The 19,261-nt window shown below is 45.9% G+C and overlaps 1 protein-coding gene across 1 annotated transcript; it reads left to right on the top strand.

The window, feature by feature from the left end:
- The first annotated feature begins 8,648 nt into the window (after positions 1-8,648).
- Positions 8,649-17,912, top strand: LOC115150292 (uncharacterized). The gene is made up of 6 exons (XM_029693417.1): positions 8,649-8,882; positions 12,749-13,008; positions 13,185-13,296; positions 15,000-15,095; positions 15,403-15,917; positions 16,098-17,912. The coding sequence occupies exons 1-6, from the start codon at positions 8,838-8,840 to the stop codon at positions 17,587-17,589; spliced, it is 2,520 nt and encodes an 839-aa protein (XP_029549277.1). The 5' UTR covers positions 8,649-8,837; the 3' UTR covers positions 17,590-17,912.
- Positions 17,913-19,261: the final 1,349 nt, after the last annotated feature.

The raw sequence follows: 19,261 nt of genomic DNA, 5'->3' as shown, positions 1-19,261 counted from the left end.
TGTGTGTGTGTGTGTGTGTGTGTGTGTGTGTGTGTGTGTGTGTGTGTGTAGTAAGGATATTTCAGACAAGCTCCAGGAAAGTGCAGATCTGTGTTGCTCTCGTCAGTGAGTGGAGAGTTCTGGGAAAAGGGAGGGAATAAATTATTGACATGAGCCTTTTCTGAGGTGGTGACGTAACAGAGGTCTTTAGAGTGCTCTCCTTCTCTCCTTCCTGATGGAAAGACTTCTTCCAGGCCAGGGAAACGGGGCCATGAAACGGTGAGGTAGAGATATTAGAAGGTTCTCTTTGTCTACTGCAATGTGATGCATAGATAAAAACATGTATTCTGGTCAAGACATAGCCTATATAACAATTTCATTCCAAATAGTTGTCCCCTATAGATGACAGTGGTGAAAGCAATATGGCCAAAACTACACTACATTACCAAAAATATGTGGACACCTGCTTGTCGAACATCTCATTACAAAATCATGGGTGTTAATGTGGAGTTGGAAAATAATCGGTGTATTTAATGTATGATGAAGGACCTTTTCTTTGTCATTTGCTGATAATTGTCTCTTCAATCGAAAACTATGGTCATTTCTTGGGCAAAAATAGAATGAGAGATATACACTGTATGATATGGGGATGTAAGGGATATCGATATGTAAGGTATATGTGATATGGATGTGTAAGGATATAGATATGTAATATGTGTTATGAATATGTAAGGGAGATGAATATGTGATATGAATATGTAAGGGAGATTGATATGTAATATGGATATGTAAGGGATATGTGATATGGATATGTAAGGGATATGTATATGTAAGGAATATGGATATGTGATATAGATATGTAATGGATATGAATATGTGATATGGATATGTAAGGGAGATGAATGTGTGATATATGTATGTAAAGGATATTGATATGTGGTATGGATATGTGATATGGATATGTAAGGGAGATTGATATGTGATATGTAAGGGAGATGGATATGTAAGGGAGATGCATATGTGATATGGATATGTAAGGGATATCTCAAGGCCATCAGACTGTTAAATAGCCATCACTAGCACATTAGAGGCTGCTGCCCTATATACATAGACATGAAATCACTGGCCACTTTAATAATTGGAACACTAGTCACTTTAATAATGTTTACATATTTTGCATTTACTCATCTCATATGTATATACTGTATTCTGTCTTATTCTACTGTTTCTTAGTCTATGCTGCTCTGACATTGCTCATCCATATATTTATATATTCTTAATTCCTTTCCTTTAGATTGTGTGTATTGTTAGATATTATTTGCTAGATATTACTGCACTGTTGGAGCTAGAAACACAAGCATTTCACTACACCCATAATAACATCTGCTAAACACGTGTATGTGACAAATAACATTTGATTTGATATGGATATGTAAGGGATATGGGGGGTGCAACTCAATATTAGGAAGGTGTTCCTAATGTTTGGTATACTCAGTGTATAAGGGATATGGAAATGTGATATAGATATGGAGATGTAAGGGATATGGATATATGATATACAGTAGATATATAAGGGCAGTGGTGACCCATCATTTAGCCCCTGTTTTGAGCCCCACATTTTTAGCGAAATAAATAAAAAATAAATACAAATTTTGGAGGGCTTGCCTGTTTTGCATGTTATTTTGGCATTAATACCTGTCACATATCAGTTTGCAAACAATGTAAAATATATATATATCATTGAGTTAATGAAGCTACATACAAACATGGTCTCCTTTTTGTTTTCTTGAGTAAGGCAGCTCCAAAATGCAGGTGTTTCAACCTAGCTCAGTGCTTTCTGTGGTGGTGGGGCAAGCCAGCAGAAAATACAGAGCATTGCGCCGTGATTGGCTCAGTGTTCTGTCACTCATGGGGACACTAAATCACCACCAAGTCTAAGGGTAGAGCGAAAAAATTGTAGTCTCTTGGGTGCTGCCATAGAGTTACATTAGAAGTGCCCATCCAAGAAGGCTCAAGGTCATTGGCCACAGATAAAATAACGTCAAATCACGTTATATGTACAGTAGCTTGGATTGCACTGATCATGTCAACATCTTACTTTAAAAATCTTAGCTAGCAGTCATCATCATGAATCAAGTTGACAATCTACTTGCAAATCCTTTAAAATCCTTGTCGTATGAAGAGAAATTATAGATAAAACTAATTGGTGCTCATCGGCCATTGGACATAAACATTACACAACAAGTTGGAAATCGTAAATTCAACAATGAGTGGTTTGGAAGGAATCAGTGACAGTGGCTAACTTCAAGCATTGCAAAGCAATCATTAGCCTGCTATTCAGTGGAGTGGCTGTGTGGTCCCAAATCTGGGATTAAGGGGTGCTTTTCCAAGTTTAAATTATAAACATTCAACATTGGCCATGCTGAAGCATGATTTGTGCCGCGCTCAAAACAACTCTTAACTCGGAACTGCAAAAACTTGACTTCAGTGAGTTCAAGACAACTGGGAAATCGGGAATAAACAATCTCCGACTAGGAAAATACGTTTTGAATGGTCATCGAACTCGGAATTGTAAATCCGGATTCTTTCTAGAGCTACGATCTGAAGATCAATGTCGTCATCATGATTCAACCTTGTTTTTTTCAGTTCCCAGTTGTTTTGAAAGCATAATAAATCCAGAGAATGCCAGACTTTGATGACAAAATTTGCCCGCGAAGGACCGCCACGCCACCTTCCTGTTCAAGTGAGCACAGCACAACAAGATGAGTCCAAAAATGTATTGTATGCTGCTGCATAAATTATGTAATATACCAGGGAGATATGTACACTGTAGCTAAGAAACAAGTTTATGTTGTGTAGTAAGGTGTTAGTAGCCCATGTGCCTCACCCTAATAATTCAGTCTATTTACCCCTCTTAATTTCACCTACTGTTACTGTTCTGACTTGGTGGTGCACATGTAGCCTAAAACCTGTTTTAGAGAAATGTAATCATCAAATATTGTAAGCACTTTCATTGTCTGCTTAAATGCCCCCTTTATTTATCCCACAGTTCTGACTTGGTGTACAGGGAGAACACTGTAAGAATGCCCCATGTTCTGAATTCTGTCGCTGTACATTTCAAAAGTGCTAAACAAATAGTTATATTGACTATGTCCGTTGTAGCTCGCTCTTAATCGAAATTACGGATTGTCTCTTATCCGCTTGTCGTCCCCTTATGCCAGAAACCACATTTGTTTCAGCAAGTCAGCCATATCAGCTATGTTTTTTAAAGTCAGTAAATGAGGCTGAATGAACTGTTTCGCTGCCAGACAAGGCACCGCTGATAGCCAGGTGTAGCAGCGGTAAGATGTTGGGACTGCTGTTGGGACAGCTTTATGTAGGCCGTTGTTATAGTGCAATTAATTTAGTGTTGTGTAGTGGCTTTGCTGGCATGCGTCCCACTTACATTTTTTTGCCCCACCAAGATTTACATGCTAAAATCGCCACTGGGTAAGGGATATGGATATGATAATATGGATATGTAAGGAATATGCGATATGGATATGTAAGGGATATGGATATGTGATATGGATATGTAAGGGATATGTGGTATGGAGATGTAAGCGAATGCCTCTCACCCCTCATCTCTCAGTCACACTATCTCTGCTTGGTTTGGTTTGTTACCCTGGTGCCTCCTCTTCTTTGTGTGACTCCTTTCCTCTCCCTCAGGGTGAACCCAGGCCCTTGTTCACCCTACCTCATCCTCTCTCTCTTCCTGCCTCATCCTCTCTCTCCCTCATCTTCTATCTCCCACATCCTCCCTGTCCTCCCTATTCCTCACTCATTCTCCCCCATCCTCCCCTCATAATTTCTGTCATCTTTCGTTCTCCTTCTACCTCCCTTATCCTCCCTTTACCTCCCTAGTTGAAAAGAGGGGAATGAGGCTCTGCGTCATGACCCTGACTGTACACACCAACTTCATTAGGGGTTGCTCAGTGTGGCGTCCCAATGCAGATAGAAGCAAGGCCAGGCCAGGCCAGGCAGCGTTAGTTCAGTCTAACCAGCAGCAGCAGCAAAGCAGAAAACACATTTAGGAGGTCATGCAGAAGAGATGCAGCAAGCGTCCAGTTCTATTAGCCTTAACAAGGACGCTAGCGATGTGAGCTTGCTTGGTTATAATTTCATTATTTCACTTTGAGACAGCTTAGCTCAATATTTACACTACTCTTTTTTCTAGGGGAATAATTATTTAAAAAGATTACAGTACATGCTATAACATGAACTAATGTGGAATGGAATCCCATACTCAATGAAATGATTTCCAGCGGGAAGAGGTAATACATTTAACTGCATATTAATACTCAGCGGTGAGACACAAATTACTTCACCAATGAGATAGAAATGATGGAATACTGTTTGTGTATATGCAATATATTAATAGCCCATGTGACGTACACGCACACTCATTCTTTCCTTGAAAACAGTGAGACAGAGATGGTGTGATTGGCTCTTTGTCCTGGCACAGATGGCAACTGAAGAATGTGTGTGTCTGTACTTAGAACACAGTCACCAGTATTTATAGTCTCTGAGCATCTATATAATTAATACACACTGAAGGGGCCTACATGTACAGGAGGGCTGGATTATCTTGCTCACTGCTCTACTACCGTTTCAGAATCAGACCCCATGTGTAATGGATGGGGTGTGACTGGGTTGGTGTATGTGTATATGTGTGTGTTAGAGTGCGAGAACGAGCATGTGTGTGTGTCGTTCTGTTCTTCATACTCTGCTCTCTCTCTCTCTCTTTCTCTTTCTCTTTCTCTGCTCTCTCTCTCTCTTTCTCTGCTCTCTCTCTCTGCTCTCTCTCTCTCTCTCTTTCTCTGCTCTCTCTCTCTCTGCTCTCTCTCTTTCTCTCTCTCTCCTCTCTCTCTCTCTCTCTTTCTCTGCTCTCTCTCTCTCTGCTCTCTCTCTTTATCTGCTCTCTCTCTCTCTTTCTCTCTCTTTCTCTGCTCTCTCTCTTTCTCTGCTCTCTCCTCTCTCTGTTTTCCGCATCCTAACACATCAACATACAAACGACTGTATTTCTAAGACATGCATCTAGCAGAAATCTTCACACACACACACACACACACACACACACACACACACACACACACACACACACACACACACACACACACACACAGTTGGTAGGACTTGGAGCTTGCAACGCTAGGGTTTTGGGTTTGATTCCCACAAGGAACCAGTATGAAAAAGTATGAAAATGTATGCACTACTGTAAGTTGCTCTCGATAAGAGCGTCTGCTAAATGACTCAAATGACTCAAATGTACAGTGCATTCAGATAGTTTTCACACCCTTTCCATTTTGTTACGTTGCAGCCTTATTCTAAAGTTGATTAAATACATTTTTCCTCAGCAATCTACACACAAAACATTCTAAAGTTGATTAAATACTTTTTTCCCTCAGCAATCTACACACAATAACCCATGACAAAGCGAAAACAGGTTTTTAGGAAGGTTTGCAAATGTATGTAAAAAAAACAAAAACTGACATACCTAATTTACATACGTATTCAGACACTTTTCTATGAGACTCGAAATTGAGCATCTTGTTTCATCCTTGAGATGTTTCCACAACTTGATTGGAGTCCACCTGTGGTAAATTCAATTGATTGGACATGATTTTGAAAGGCACACACCTGTCTATATAAGGTTCCACAGTTGACAGTGCATGTCAATGCAAAAACCAAGTCATGAGGTCGAAGTAATTGTCCGTAGTGCTCCGAGACAGGATTGTGTTGAGGCACAGACCTGGGGATGGGTACCAAAATATTTCTGCAGCATTGAAGGTCCCCACGAACACAGTGGCCTCCATCATTCTTAAATGGAAGAAGTTTGGAACCACCAAGACTCTTCCTAGAGCTGGCCGCCCAGCCAAACTGAGCAAGCAGGGGAGAAGGGCATTGGTCAGGAAGGTGACCAAGAACCCAATGGTCACTCTGACAGATCTCCAGAGCTCCTCTGTGGAGATAGGAGAAACTTCCAGAAGGACAACCATCTCTGCAGCAATCCACCAATCAGGCCTTTATGGTAGTGGCCAGACGGAAGCCACTCCTCAGTAAAAGGCACATGAGAGCCCGCTTGGAGTTTGTCAAAAGGCACCTAAAGGACTCTCAGACCATGAGAAACAAGATTATCTGGGCTGATGAAACCAAGATTGAACTCCTTGACCTGAATGCCAAGCGTCACATCTGGAGGAAACCTGGCACCATCCCTACGGTAAAGCATGATGGTGGCAGCATCATGTTGTGGGGATGTTTTTCAGCGGTGGGACTGGGAGACTAGTCAAGATCGAGGGAAAGACCTCCGCTCAGGACCTCCGACTGGGGCAAAGGTTCACCTTCCAACAGGACAATGACCCCAAGTACACAGCCAAGACAACGCAGGAGTGGCTTCGGGACAAGTCTCTGAATGTCCTTGAGTGGCCCAGCCAGAGCCTAGACTTGAACCCGATGTAACATCTCTGGAGAGACCTGAAAATAGCTGTGCAGCAACACTCCCCATCCAACCTTACAGAGTTTGAGAGGATCTGCAGGGAAGAATGGGAGAAACTCCCCAAATACAGGTGTGCCAAGCTTGTAGCGTCATACCCAAGAAGACTCGAGGCTGTAATCGCTGCCAAAGGTGCTTCAATAAAGTACTGAGTCAAGGGGTCTGAATACTTTACACACAAAATCGAAATACATTTATACACTCACATGCATGTATAGAGCCTTCAGAAAGTATTCATACCCCTTTACTTATTCCACATTTTGTGGAACAGCCTGAATTTTTGGGTTATATCTAATTTACATAAGTATTCACAGCCCTGAGTCAATACATGTTAGAATCACCTTTAGCAGTGATTACAGCTGTGAGTCTTTCTGGGTAAGTCTCTAAGAGCTTTGCACACCTGGATTGTACAATATTTGCACATGACTGTTTTTAAAATCTTCAAGCTCTCTCAAGTTGGTTGTTGAACATTGCTAGACAGCCATTTTCAAGTCTTGCCATAGATTTTCAAGCCCATTTAAGTCAAAATGGTAACTAGGTGACTCAGTAAAATCCCATGTTGTATTGCTCAAAGAGATATGCAATGTCTGCTTTTTGTTTTTCCCATCTAGCAATAGGTGCCCTTCTTTGCGAGGCATTGGAAAACCTCCCTGGTCTTTGTGATTGAATCTCTGTCTGAAATTCACTGCTCGACTGAGGGACCTTACAGATAATTGTATGTGTGGGGTACAGAGATGAGGAAGTCATTCAAAAATCATGTTAAACACTTATTGCATCCATGCAACTTGTTAAGCACATTTTTACTCCTGAACTTATTTAGGCTTGCCATAACAAAGGTGTTGAATACTTATTAACTCAAGACATTTCAGCTTTTCATTTTGTATTAATTTGTCAAAAAAATTCCACTTTAACATTATGGGGTATTGTGTGTAGGCCAGTGGCACAAAATCTAAATGTAATACATTTTAAATTCAGGCTCTAACACAACAAAATGTGGAAAAAGTCAAGGGGTGTGAATACTTTCTGAAGGCACAGTAAGCACACACACAGTTACAGTTAACGTTTACATTTAGTCGTCGAGCTGATCTTGGTATCCAGGGCAACGCACAGTGTGTGAGGGGTTACAGAGGATGAGTCGCATGTAATCAAACCTACATCCATCTCTCACCTATCAAACTCTCCATCTCTCCTTCTCTCATCCATCCAGCATCTCCATGCCTGCCTCAGTATATTATTATTTGTACACAGAGCTGCTATTATGAACTGATTATTCATTATGTGTGTGGGGGCAACATACTGTAAACAATATCTGTCATGGTACTGTATACAATATGTGTTCATATGTGACCTGCTTCCTGTGTTCTATTGGGGAGAAAAGGGTTCCTCCTTCCAGCTCATAATGTTTCTACAGAATAAAGAGTGAGAGCATGAGGGAGGGAGAGTGATGGGGAATGGATAACAAGGAGGATAACTATACTTTAGAGGCAGAGAGAAAGGGAAGGGTGTGAGAGAGGGTGGGAGGTACAGTAGCGAGAGAAAGAAAGAGGATGGGAGGTGCAGGAATGAGAGAAGGAGAGTATAAGAAGAGGAGAAAGATGGAACGGGAGAGAGAGAGAGAGAGAGAGAGAGGAGGAGAGCATATGAGAACCTGTATCAGACAGAGAAGAATCTCTCTCCATCTGAGGAAAACCCTGCAGGGGGAGGGTACCCCTCTCATCTACCCCCTAGCCTGGCCATGTGATAAGCTGATAACCCAGAGCAAGTGACCAATCACAAGTGTGTGTGTGTGTGTGTGTGCATGCGCACGTGTGTCTCTGTCTGTGTGTGTGTGTGTGTGTGTATAGATTCACAGTCCAGCAGGGTTACTATGCACTAGCTGTGCAAGGGGGGGTGGGGCCTCAACACAAGACTGGCTCATAAGAAGGAAGGGAGAGATATAGAGGGAAGGAAGGAGAGAGAGAGTGATAGATAGATAGAGGGGGGTAGAATGACAGTTGAAAGAGTGTGTGTGTGTGAGAGGGCGAGAGAGAGAGTGAAGGAGATCGCGAGCAAGCGGAGAGAGAGCTGAGAGCAAGAAAGTCCCTTCTGTCTCTGTCTCTGGTAGGGAGAGATAGAGAGAAAACAAGGGAGAAAAAGAGAGCGTGAAGGAGGGAGAGAGAGAAGAGAGAGAGCGTTTAGATCTTTCTCTCTGTCTCTGCTGAAGCACAGGAGTCTATGCCCGAGCTGGATCCTGCATAACTCCTTGTCCTCCTCTTCCTCTTGTTGTCTGCGCTGTCTTTAAAACGGAGGGAACCCTCGGACTCAGAGCTCATCCGTTGCCGTGGCAATGGGCTGTCGGCTCTCAGGGCCGTGGTTCGGCGATGGAATGGGGGTTAGTGTGCACCCTTCTAAATCTGTGGGTGTGTGGTGCGTGCATGCCTGCGTGTGCATTCTTTCTTGCATGCGTATGCGCTTCTGTGTGTGTGTGTGTGTGTGTGTGTGTGTGTGTGTGTGTGTGTGTGTGTGTGTGTGTGTGTGTGTGTGTGTGTGGGCAAATGTGTAGATGGGATTTATGGATAGAGGAAGGGTCATGTAGATGATCAAGGAGATGGAGAATAACGGAACAGAATACACACCATGACATGATGCCTACTCTCTCTCTGTGTGTGTGTGTGTGTGTGTGTGTGTGTGTGTGTGTGTGTGTGTGTGTGTGTGTGTGTGTGTGTGTGTGTGTGTGTGTGTGTGTGTGTGTGTGTGTGTGTGTGTGTGTGTGTCTGTGTGTCTGTGTGTTTGTGTGTATGCATGCATGTTGGTGTGTGTCAATACGTAGGAGTCTGTGCGTGTGCTTGTGAGAGTAGTACAGAATAAGAGTTAGACAGGCACGGATGTTATTATGAGAGAAATGACCATATGTGTTTGAAAGAGTTCTTGTATTTACTTCTAGAAAGATTGTGTCTACAGACAGATCTGTTGCCTGTTCTAACAACATAGTGAGGCTCGTGATTGCGCTTTCTGTGTTGGGGTATTCAGCGTTGTGTGTGTGTATGGCAGCCTCTTGTGACAAGCGTTGATGATTACAAGGAGTGACATCTCTCTCTCTCTCTCTCTCTCTCTCTCTCTCTCTCTCTCTCTTCAATCTCTCTCGTCTCTTCAATCTCTCTCCTCTCTTTCCTCTCTTTTCTCTCTCTCCTCTCTTCAAGCTCTCTCTCCTCTCTTTCCCCCCTTCAATCTCTCTCTCTCTCTCTCCTCTCTTCAATCTCTCTTCTCTCTCTCTCTCCTCTCTTCAATCTCTCTTCTCTCTCTCTCTTTCTCTCCTCTCTCTCCTCTCTTTTCTCTCTCTCCTCTCTCTCTCTCTCTCCTCTCTTCAATCTCTCTTCTCTCTCTCTCTTTCTCTCCTCTCTTTCCTCTCTTTTCTCTCTTTCCTCTCTTTTCTCTCTCTCCTCTCTTTTCTCTCTCTTCAATCTCTCTCTCTTCAATCTCTCTCTCTCTCTCTCTCTTTCTCTCTCTCTCTCTCTCTCTCTCTCTCTCTCGCTCCAGCTCTCTCTCTCTCTCTCCTCTCTTTCCTCTCTTTTCTCTCTCTCCTCTCTTTTCTCTCTCTTCAATCTCTCTCTCTTCAATCTCTCTCTCTCTTCAATCTCTCTCTCTCTTCAATCTCTCTTCAATCTCTCTCCTCTCTTTCCTCTCTTTTCTCTCTCTCCTCTCTTCAATCTCTCTCTCCTCTCTCTCCTCTCTTCAATCTCTCTTCTCTCTCTCTCTCCTCTCTTCAATCTCTCTCTCCTCTCTTCAATCTCTCTCCTCTCTCTCCTCTCTTCAATCTCTCTCTCTCTCCTCTCTCTCCTCTCTTTTCTCTCTCTCCTCTCTTTTCTCTCTCGCTCTTCAATCTCTCTCTCTCTCTCTCTCTCTCTCTCTCTCTCTCTCTCTCTCTCTCTCTCTCTCTCTCTCTCTCTCTCTCTCTCTCTCTCTCTTTCTGTCGTGGGGTGGTGTCCAGTCTCCTCTCCTCTCTCTCTTTCTTTCTTTCTGTCATGGGGTGATGCCCAGTCTCCTCTCCTCTCTTTCTGTCGTGGAGAGATGGCCAGTCTCTTCTCTCTTTCTGTCATGGGGTGATGTCCAGTCTCCTCTCCTCTCTCTTTCTGTCGTGGGGTGATGCCCAGTCTCCTCTCCTCTCTCTCTTTCTGTCGTGGGGTGATGTCCAGTCTCCTCTCCTCTCTCTCTTTCTGTCGTGGGGTGGTGTCCAGTCTCTTCTCCTCTCTCTCTTTCTGTCATGGGGTGGTGTCCAGTCTCTTCTCCTCTCTCTCTTTCTGTCATGGGGTGATGCCCAGTCTCCGCTCCTCTCCTCTCTCTTTCTGTCATGGGGTGATGCCCAGTCTCCTCTCTCTCTTTCTGTCGTGGGGTGATGCCCAGTCTCCGCTCCTCTCCTCTCTCTTTCTGTCATGGGGTGATGCCCAGTCTCCGCTCCTCTCCTCTCTCTTTCTGTCATGGGGTGATGCCCAGTCTCCGCTCCTCTCCTCTCTCTTTCTGTCATGGGGTGATGCCCAGTCTCCGCTCCTCTCCTCTCTCTTTCTGTCATGGGGTGATGCCCAGTCTCCTCTCCTCTCCTCTCTCTTTCTGTCACGGGGTGATGCCCAGTCTCCTCTCCTCTCTCTCTTTCTGTCGTGGGGTGATGCCCAGTCTCCGCTCCTCTCCTCTCTCTTTCTGTCACGGGGTGATGCCCAGTCTCCTCTCCTCTCTCTCTTTCTGTCATGGGGTGATGTCCAGTCTCCTCTCTCTTTCTGTCATGGGGTGATGTCCAGTCTCCTTTCCTCTCTCTCTTTCTGTCATGGGGTGATGCCCAGTCTCCGCTCCTCTCTCTCTTTCTGTCGTGGGGTGATGCCCAGTCTCTTCTCCTCTCTCTTTCTGTCGTGGGGTGATGCCCAGTCTCCTCTCTCTCTTTCTGTCGTGGGGTGATGTCCAGTCTCCTCTCTCTCTTTCTGTCGTGGAGTGATGTCCAGTCTCCTCTCCTCTCTCTCTCTGTCATGGGGTGATGGCAAGTCTCCTCTCCTCTCTTTCTCTCGTGGGGTGATGGCCAGTCCCCTGTCTCTTCCTCCACAGAGCTTTTTTGTACAGGTGCCATTTTGTATCAGCGCACATGGCATGCAGTAAAAGGCCACCATAATACTGTCAGTGTGTGTGTATGTTACAGCATGCCTCAGGTAAGGCTGGATGTGTACACTCTTTCAACTGTCATTCTACCCCCCTCTATCTATCACACTCTCTCTCCTTCCTTCCCTCTATATCTCTCCCTTCCTTCTTATGTGCCAGTCTTGTGTTGAGGCCCCACCACCCCTTGCACAGCTAGTGCATAGTAACCCTGCTGGACTGTGAATCTATATATATATACACACACACACACACACACACACACACACACACACACACACACACACACACACACACACAACTGCAAATCAGAAACACACACACGGTTTGACTGTGTTTGAATACAACACATTTTGCAGTTACCCTCACAGAGAAATATGGCACACACACAGTACTCACTCTGTAATCTACATAGTAAATACTTTCTCTCGCTCTGTAATCTACATAGTAAATACTTTCTCTCTCTCTCTGTAATCTACATAGTAAATACTTTCTCTCTCTCTCTGTAATCTACATAGTAAATACTTTCTCTCTCTCTGTAATCTACATAGTAAATACTTTCTCTCTCTCTGTCTCTTCCAGGTGGCTGGTGGCACCTTAATTGGGAAGGACAGGCTCATAATAATGGCTGGAATGGAGTAAGTGGAATGGTATCAAACACATCCCACACATGGTTACCATGTGGTAGATACCATTCCATTCATTTCATTCCTACCATTATTAGGAACTGTCCTCCCCTCACCAGCCTCCTGTGCTGTCTCTGTAGTTGAGTGTGTACTGTAGTAGGTGGTGAGTCATGTTAGTGATAGGTAGTAGTTCTGAAATGCTGTGTACAACTGTCACTCTGGTTGGGTTGGGTCATGTGTTGTTAGCTCACGGCTCTAGTGGCATGGCTCTGGTGCTATGCTTGGCATCAGGTACAACGTAGAAGCCAGGTATCGAATCCCAAATGTTTTGTTTCTCGTCTTGGGTTGGAACCCTTTAGTTTTCATCTCTGCATCCCCTCCCTTCATTTGAGTGTTCTACAGAGTAGATGAGTTACCTCTGAACCCCCACAATGCATCCCTGGTGCACTATATGGGGAATAGGATGTCATCTGTCTCTCTCTATGTCTCCTCACAGGTCAGTGGGCGGGAGCTGAGTCACCTGACTAAACGGGATCTTTCTCACCTGAGCAAACGGGATGCTCTTAGAATCCTGGCTGCCTATGAGCACCCAATCACGCTGCAGATCAAGGGCCGGCGTGGGAGGGGTTATGGCTTACAGGACTGCAGCACGCAGACGGAAAGAGACTGGGAGCCGCTCCCCCTGGCCTCCCACCTGGCCGTACACAGTCTGGGGGTCACAGCAGCCGGGACCATGCCCAGGTTCAACCCGGACGGGTAGAGTCACAGACACACACACACACATACACTCTAACACACAGACACATACACATGCTAACACACATGCTCTCTCTCTCACACACACACACACACTTCAGATGTCGATAAAATTCACTAATATCTTACTCCACTAAATGTTAGATTTATTGACTCGACATCTCTCTCTCTCTCAGACACTACTGCAGCCACATGAGTCTGCCTCGTGATCACCGTGACAACGGGAGATATGAGTACCTGCCCAACGCTCCACCAGACCTAGAGGACATGGATCCACTGTGCTACCAGGTGAGACAACACACACACACACACACACACACACACACACACACAAGTAGTAGTAGGATGCCATTTAGTTTAGCTTTTATTTTGAATGAAAAATAATCACTTGATGTTGTCAGCCAAAGCCATACCCTATAATAAGGTCTACAAATGTGGGCACTCTGTCTGTGAGTGTCACTCAGTACCTGTATCAGTTACAAGACACATCCATTAAAGGCCTTACACCAGTGTTCAATCCTGCACCCCACTAATTATTGTGACTGATATGACTTCTTCTGTCACTGGTGATAATAGAGCCAATATAATTGACCCACTGTATTGTATGGTACAGTACATGTGACAGAAGTATCTAGAACTACAGCATACCGTGTGTCTGTGTTATTCTGTCCATTGAGAGGATGGAAATACATCTTCTATTGAAGAAAACTGTCATGTTAAATAAACAACACTGGGAAGCTTGTGTGGGTGTAGTGGTGGGCTGTATGGCTCTGAAGGTCAGAGTGCACACAGGGCCTTTTGAACAGGGGACTGCACTAGAGGTGGTTCAGGGCTTACTTCTCCAGGTTTTGTGTGAGTGAGTGAGTGAGTGAGTGAGTGAGTGAGTGAGTGAGTGAGTGAGTGAGTGAGTGAGTGAGTGAGTGAGTGAGTGAGTGAGTGAGAGAGAGAGAGAGAGAGAGAAATATACCGTAGACATCCAGATAACCTTTTTTGATTGAATAGAATCCAGGTTGCAAATGTTTGGTCTGAGTCAGGGCTAACGTCCAAAAGACCTGCCGTCTATATTGGAGTCTCTCTTGGAGGAAAAGCACCCTTGAAGTTCGGTGATTAAGGCTTTAATGGCAAAATGTTTTTTATAAAGATACTTTTATTTTTCAGAGGGGCTGAGTATTTACTTCAGTGTAGATCAAGGCTGTAAAACAATGCCTTTTCTTAAAAATGGAGCAGCTCCCCTCAGCCAACCCAGTCTGGAATTATACATGCTGTCGCCAAGCATCTGGGACATGTGGAACTATACACACACATGCACTCACTCACACACACACAGACAAAGACGTACACACACAAATACAGTACACACAGACAAGCATGATTGCTCAGGCCCAAACAGCCAGGATGCTATGCTGCATAAATAAAAGAAGACTAACCAAATCAGAAATATGATCACATTTACATCTAAATCATCACCACGTTTATCCTGAAGCACAAATAAACACACAATACACAGTATATTCCCAAACACACTCTGCCACACACACATCATGCGCACACGGTCACACAGTCATAAACAGCACTCACGTGTTCAGTGGGTGGAATGTGAGCTGTGCCTAATGAAATCCCCTTGGAGAATGGAAGGATGCTCAGCTTAGAGAGACAGAGGGAAAAACACACTCCTCTCTCCCATCTACAAACAATTACTGTCTACAGACTGATTTAACCACTGCTGCAAGACACAAGCCTCAGTTCAGTCAATCTGGATTGCAAACCGACAGCATGTGATGCAGTTCCATTAAAGGCCATGCTTAATAATCAGGACTCTTGGTAACATAGGGATATTTTTAGGGGAGAGAGGCTTGATGAACATTTGAATTACATAACCAAAGTTCTAGAATTAGCATAAAAAAATGGAATGCTTGTTCATTCACGTAAACACACATTATTCACAGTTAGTTAAACATTGATTAACCGCTCTTTCTCTCTCTCTCCCTAAGGACCCCGAGCTGGACCGTCGCGTTCCAAGGGATCAGAGCTGTTTGATTGGCTGCTGCAACACCAACCTTGAGGAGCCCAGCAGTTTCCACAGCCAGGTGTGTATGTGTGTCTGTGTACTGTATATCTACATACTGCATGTGTATCTGTGTACTGTATATCTACTTACTGTATGTGCGTCGGTGTACTGTATATCTACATACTGTATGTGTATCTGTGTACTGTATATCTACATACTGTATGTGTATCTGTGTACTGTATATCTACATACTGTATGTGTATCTGTGTACTGTATATCTACATACTGTATGTGTGTGTACTGTATATCTACATACTGTATGTGAGTGTGACTCTCTCTCTCTCCCTCTTTCGCTCTGTCCCTCTCTCACGCTCTCTCTCCTTCAGACTGAGGATGAGGACTATATGTTGGAGAAACCTCTGGGCTACCTACCTCTCCACCATGAGCTGGACAGTGGCCTGGGCTGGACCGACGGTAGCCTGCACCAGGGAGACCTCTCTGGACTGGAGACTGAGGAGGGGGGTCTGGAGGAGTGTCACCCCAGGGGAGGAAGCTCCGGTGGGGGCCTGCTGGCCAGCGGAGGAGGGGGTGGAGGTGGTGGGTCTCCGTCCTCTGAATCCTTCATCTCGTCTGAGCTGAGTGACTCTGGCTTCTACAGCGTGAGCACTGGAGAGTTCCGCCGTTTCCAGAGGCTGTTAGAGAAACGCATGCGCCTGTACAACGCTCGTCTGCACCACCAAGGGGAGGTGTGTGCACGGGAGCGTCGCGACAGCTGGCAGAAGAACCACAGAGAGCTGCTGGAGGCCATCCCTGAGGCACTGACCATGCAGCCCCAGCACTCCTGCCTCACGCCTGGCCTGACTGCTCCATCCATGGGCCCTCCACCCCACGGACTCTTCAGGTAGGAGCTTATCACCAGACTAACATCATACCTTATCATGATAACATGATCCATAACCATCCAAACCCCATTTTCAAAGTGTTCTCAGTCCAGGGTTCAACGATGATAATGCAGGTTGTTCACCACGGTACCATTGTATTTATTGCTTCCGTTTCTAATAGTTGTTTTCTGTTTCTTCAGGGTGTCGTCTGTCCAATTCCGGAAGGCGGATCGTCCCTGTCTGAGCAAACACAGCTCCAGCAGTGGCTCCCTCTTCAACCCCCAGCACACCGCTGGCCCCCTCTCTGTCCACGCCCCTGTCCTCTCCTCCTGCAGTACCCCCTCCGGTCACCACAGGCTTCCGCTGCAGCACCAGGGCTCCAGCTCGGAGGGTCAGCTGAGGAGAAGCAGGACCCTGCACCACCGGGCTCCACCCCAGGAGCGTGTCCGACGGGCCAGTCACCCGTCCTCCCCCTCTTACGCCACCCTGCAGCACTGTGGAGTAGCTCCACTTAGAGGCCTGGAGCTGGGCCTGCCTGAAGAGGGAGAACCAGAACTTGTGCTCACACACCCAGCAGGATTTGCCCTCTCACCTCAGCACCATGCAACCTCTCCGGGGGAACACAGAGGGGCCATGCCCTTACCCAGGGGACATTACTGGGACAATAGTGGAGGTCGTGACCAGCTGGTTAATGACAGGAGGCAGCAGGAGAGGAGCTTCATGACAGACCTACCAGTGTGGGAGAGGGAGCGAGAGAGAGAAAGAGAGAGGGAGCGAGAGAGAGAAAGAGAGAGGGAGCGAGAAAGAGAGCAAGAAAGAGAACGAGAAAGAGAGCAAGAAAGAGAACGAGAAAGAGATCGAGAAAGAGAAAGAGAGCGGGAAAGAGAAAGACAAAGAGAGAGAGGAAGAGAGGTGCACCACTTCCACACCCTCAGCCACCCACCCCAGACATCCATGGACATCCATGAGACATGGCCTAAACCAGCCAACCGTCTGTCCCGCCAGGGGTCCGGGGGTGGTGGGGGCCTCTACAGCACCCTGGAGAGCCACACTGGGTTCGGGTCTGGGGTCGTTGGAGTGTCCAGGATGGGCTCCAATCCTAATCCTAACCCCAACCCTGACACTACCCCCAACACCAACCCCAACCTTCCTAACCCTAACACTAACGCAAGGGCTGTGAGGAACCAGTTTCTTCGTGACCGGGCATCGCGGCTAGCGGACGAGCGCAGCGGGATGAGTACAGATGAGGAGAGCCAGGAGGTGATGAGGGGGAGGTACTGGAGCCGCACTGAGAGACGGGAGCACCTCCTACTGGCCCGCGAGCAGAAACAGCAGCAACAACAACAACAGCAGGCCAGAGGGCAGCAGACTTACACAAGGCCAGGAGCCAATGGAGGATCAGGATCTATGAGAGATGCAGGGGTCAACACAAGAGGAGGAGCTATGGGTGGACAGGGGGGAGGAGTTATCCGAGAAGGAGAGGCTATGTCTGGAGGGGGAGGGTCTTTGGGAGACGGCCGGTGCAGCACGGTGCTAGAGCTCAGCCAAAAGAAGTTGAGTCGTCTGAGGAACAGGAAGCTGTTAGATGATTGGACGACGGTGGAGGAGCTGCTGACTCATGGGACGAGGCTGGGCACCGGGGAGGAGATGTCCCTCTGTTCCAGCTCACTACTGACTGTCACTACTGTATAGAGTGTGTCTGTGAGTGAATGTCTGTGTGGTTTTCCACCATAAAGCACCATGGAAAATACATTTGTTTGAGAGTAAGTGTATGCGTGTGAGTATATAAGTATATGTCACCACTGTACAGCATCGCTGACAAAGTGTGTGTATGTGTCAGACCTTCGTACTGACTACTGTAACACACTGCAAGTGTGTATCTATTACAATCTGTGTGTCTGTGTGAGAGGATCGGTCTGTTTGTGTGTCTGCACCATGTCTGGCTACCTCATGCTCATGGGGTTTGTGAAACAATTTGAAACACAATACAATATCATGTCATTTTGTTGATTTTATCTTTGGGTATTTTTTGGGTGCAAAAATGCTGCCTGGTGACATTGATGAAACTCTTTGGACTTTTATGCCTCAACTAAAGTTGTGACTGAGATTTCTAAAAGCAATACTGCACTGTAAGAGAATCCACCAGAAAACAGCAGCTTACTGGAGAGGAGATAAGATGCCACAACAAAGCTAGTGGAGCACTTGATAACCACCCCACACAATCAATGTGTTTTTGTAACAGAGATGTACAGTCTTATAGGGGAATGGTGTTGCAGTAGGAGATTTTGGTACCGGATGTGATCGTGCTCAAACTACCTGGTACCCTTGATTGCACAACAACCAACCCAACCCATCCTATCATTGGCATGATGTTTACATTGCCTGTCTATTGAGGCATTAATTCTGTATTCTGAAGTGGCTGTTCCAGAGATAGGTACTGTCACGATGCCAGGACAGCGGAGTCAATCACCACCTTCCGGAGAAACCTGAAACCCCACCTCTTTAAGGAATACCTGGGATAGGATAAAGTAATCCTTCTAACCCCCCCAAAAAAGATATAGATGTACTATTGTAAAGTGGTTGTTCCACTGGATATCATAAGGTGAATGCCCCAATTTGTAAGTCGCTCTGGATAAGAGCGTCTGCTAAATGACGTAAATGTAAATGTAAATGTACTGTAGAGTAGTAGGTAGATGGTGTGGGCTGAGCTGGCCAGGGGTTGGTGGTTTGTTGCTGGAGGTCTCTGGAGTTCAGGGCTGTTGTTGTTTAGTACATATTCATTATGGAACGTACGGTACAGCACCAGGGTACAACACTAGGGTACAGCACTAGGGTACAGCAATAGGGTACAACACTAGGGTACAGCACCATGGTACAGCAATAGGGTACAACACTAGGGTACAGCACCAGGGTACAGCAATAGGGTACAACGCTAGGGTACAACGCCAGGGTACAACACCAGGGTACAACGCCAGGGTACAACACCAGGGTACAACGCCAGGGTACAACGCCAGGGTACAACTCTAGGGTACAACACCAGGGTACAACGCCAGGGTACAACACCAGGGTACAACACCAGGGTACAACGCCAGGGTACAACACCAGGGTACAACACCAGGGTATAACGCCAGGGTACAACGCCAGGGTACAACGCTAGGGTACAACACCAGGGTACAACACCAGGGTACAACACCAGGGTACAACGCCAGGGTACAACGCCAGGGTACAACACCAGGGTACAACACTAGGGTACAACGCCAGGGTACAACGCCAGGGTACAACGCCAGGGTACAACACCAGGGTACAACGCTAGGGTACAACACCAGGGTACAACTCTAGGGTACAACACCAGGGTACAACACCA

The sequence above is a fragment of the Salmo trutta genome, chromosome 16 (assembly GCF_901001165.1).
Source record: "Salmo trutta chromosome 16, fSalTru1.1, whole genome shotgun sequence".
NCBI lineage: Eukaryota > Metazoa > Chordata > Actinopteri > Salmoniformes > Salmonidae > Salmo > Salmo trutta.
The sequence above is the reverse complement of the archived record's forward strand: the minus strand, read 5'-3'. Positions and strand labels throughout refer to the sequence as shown.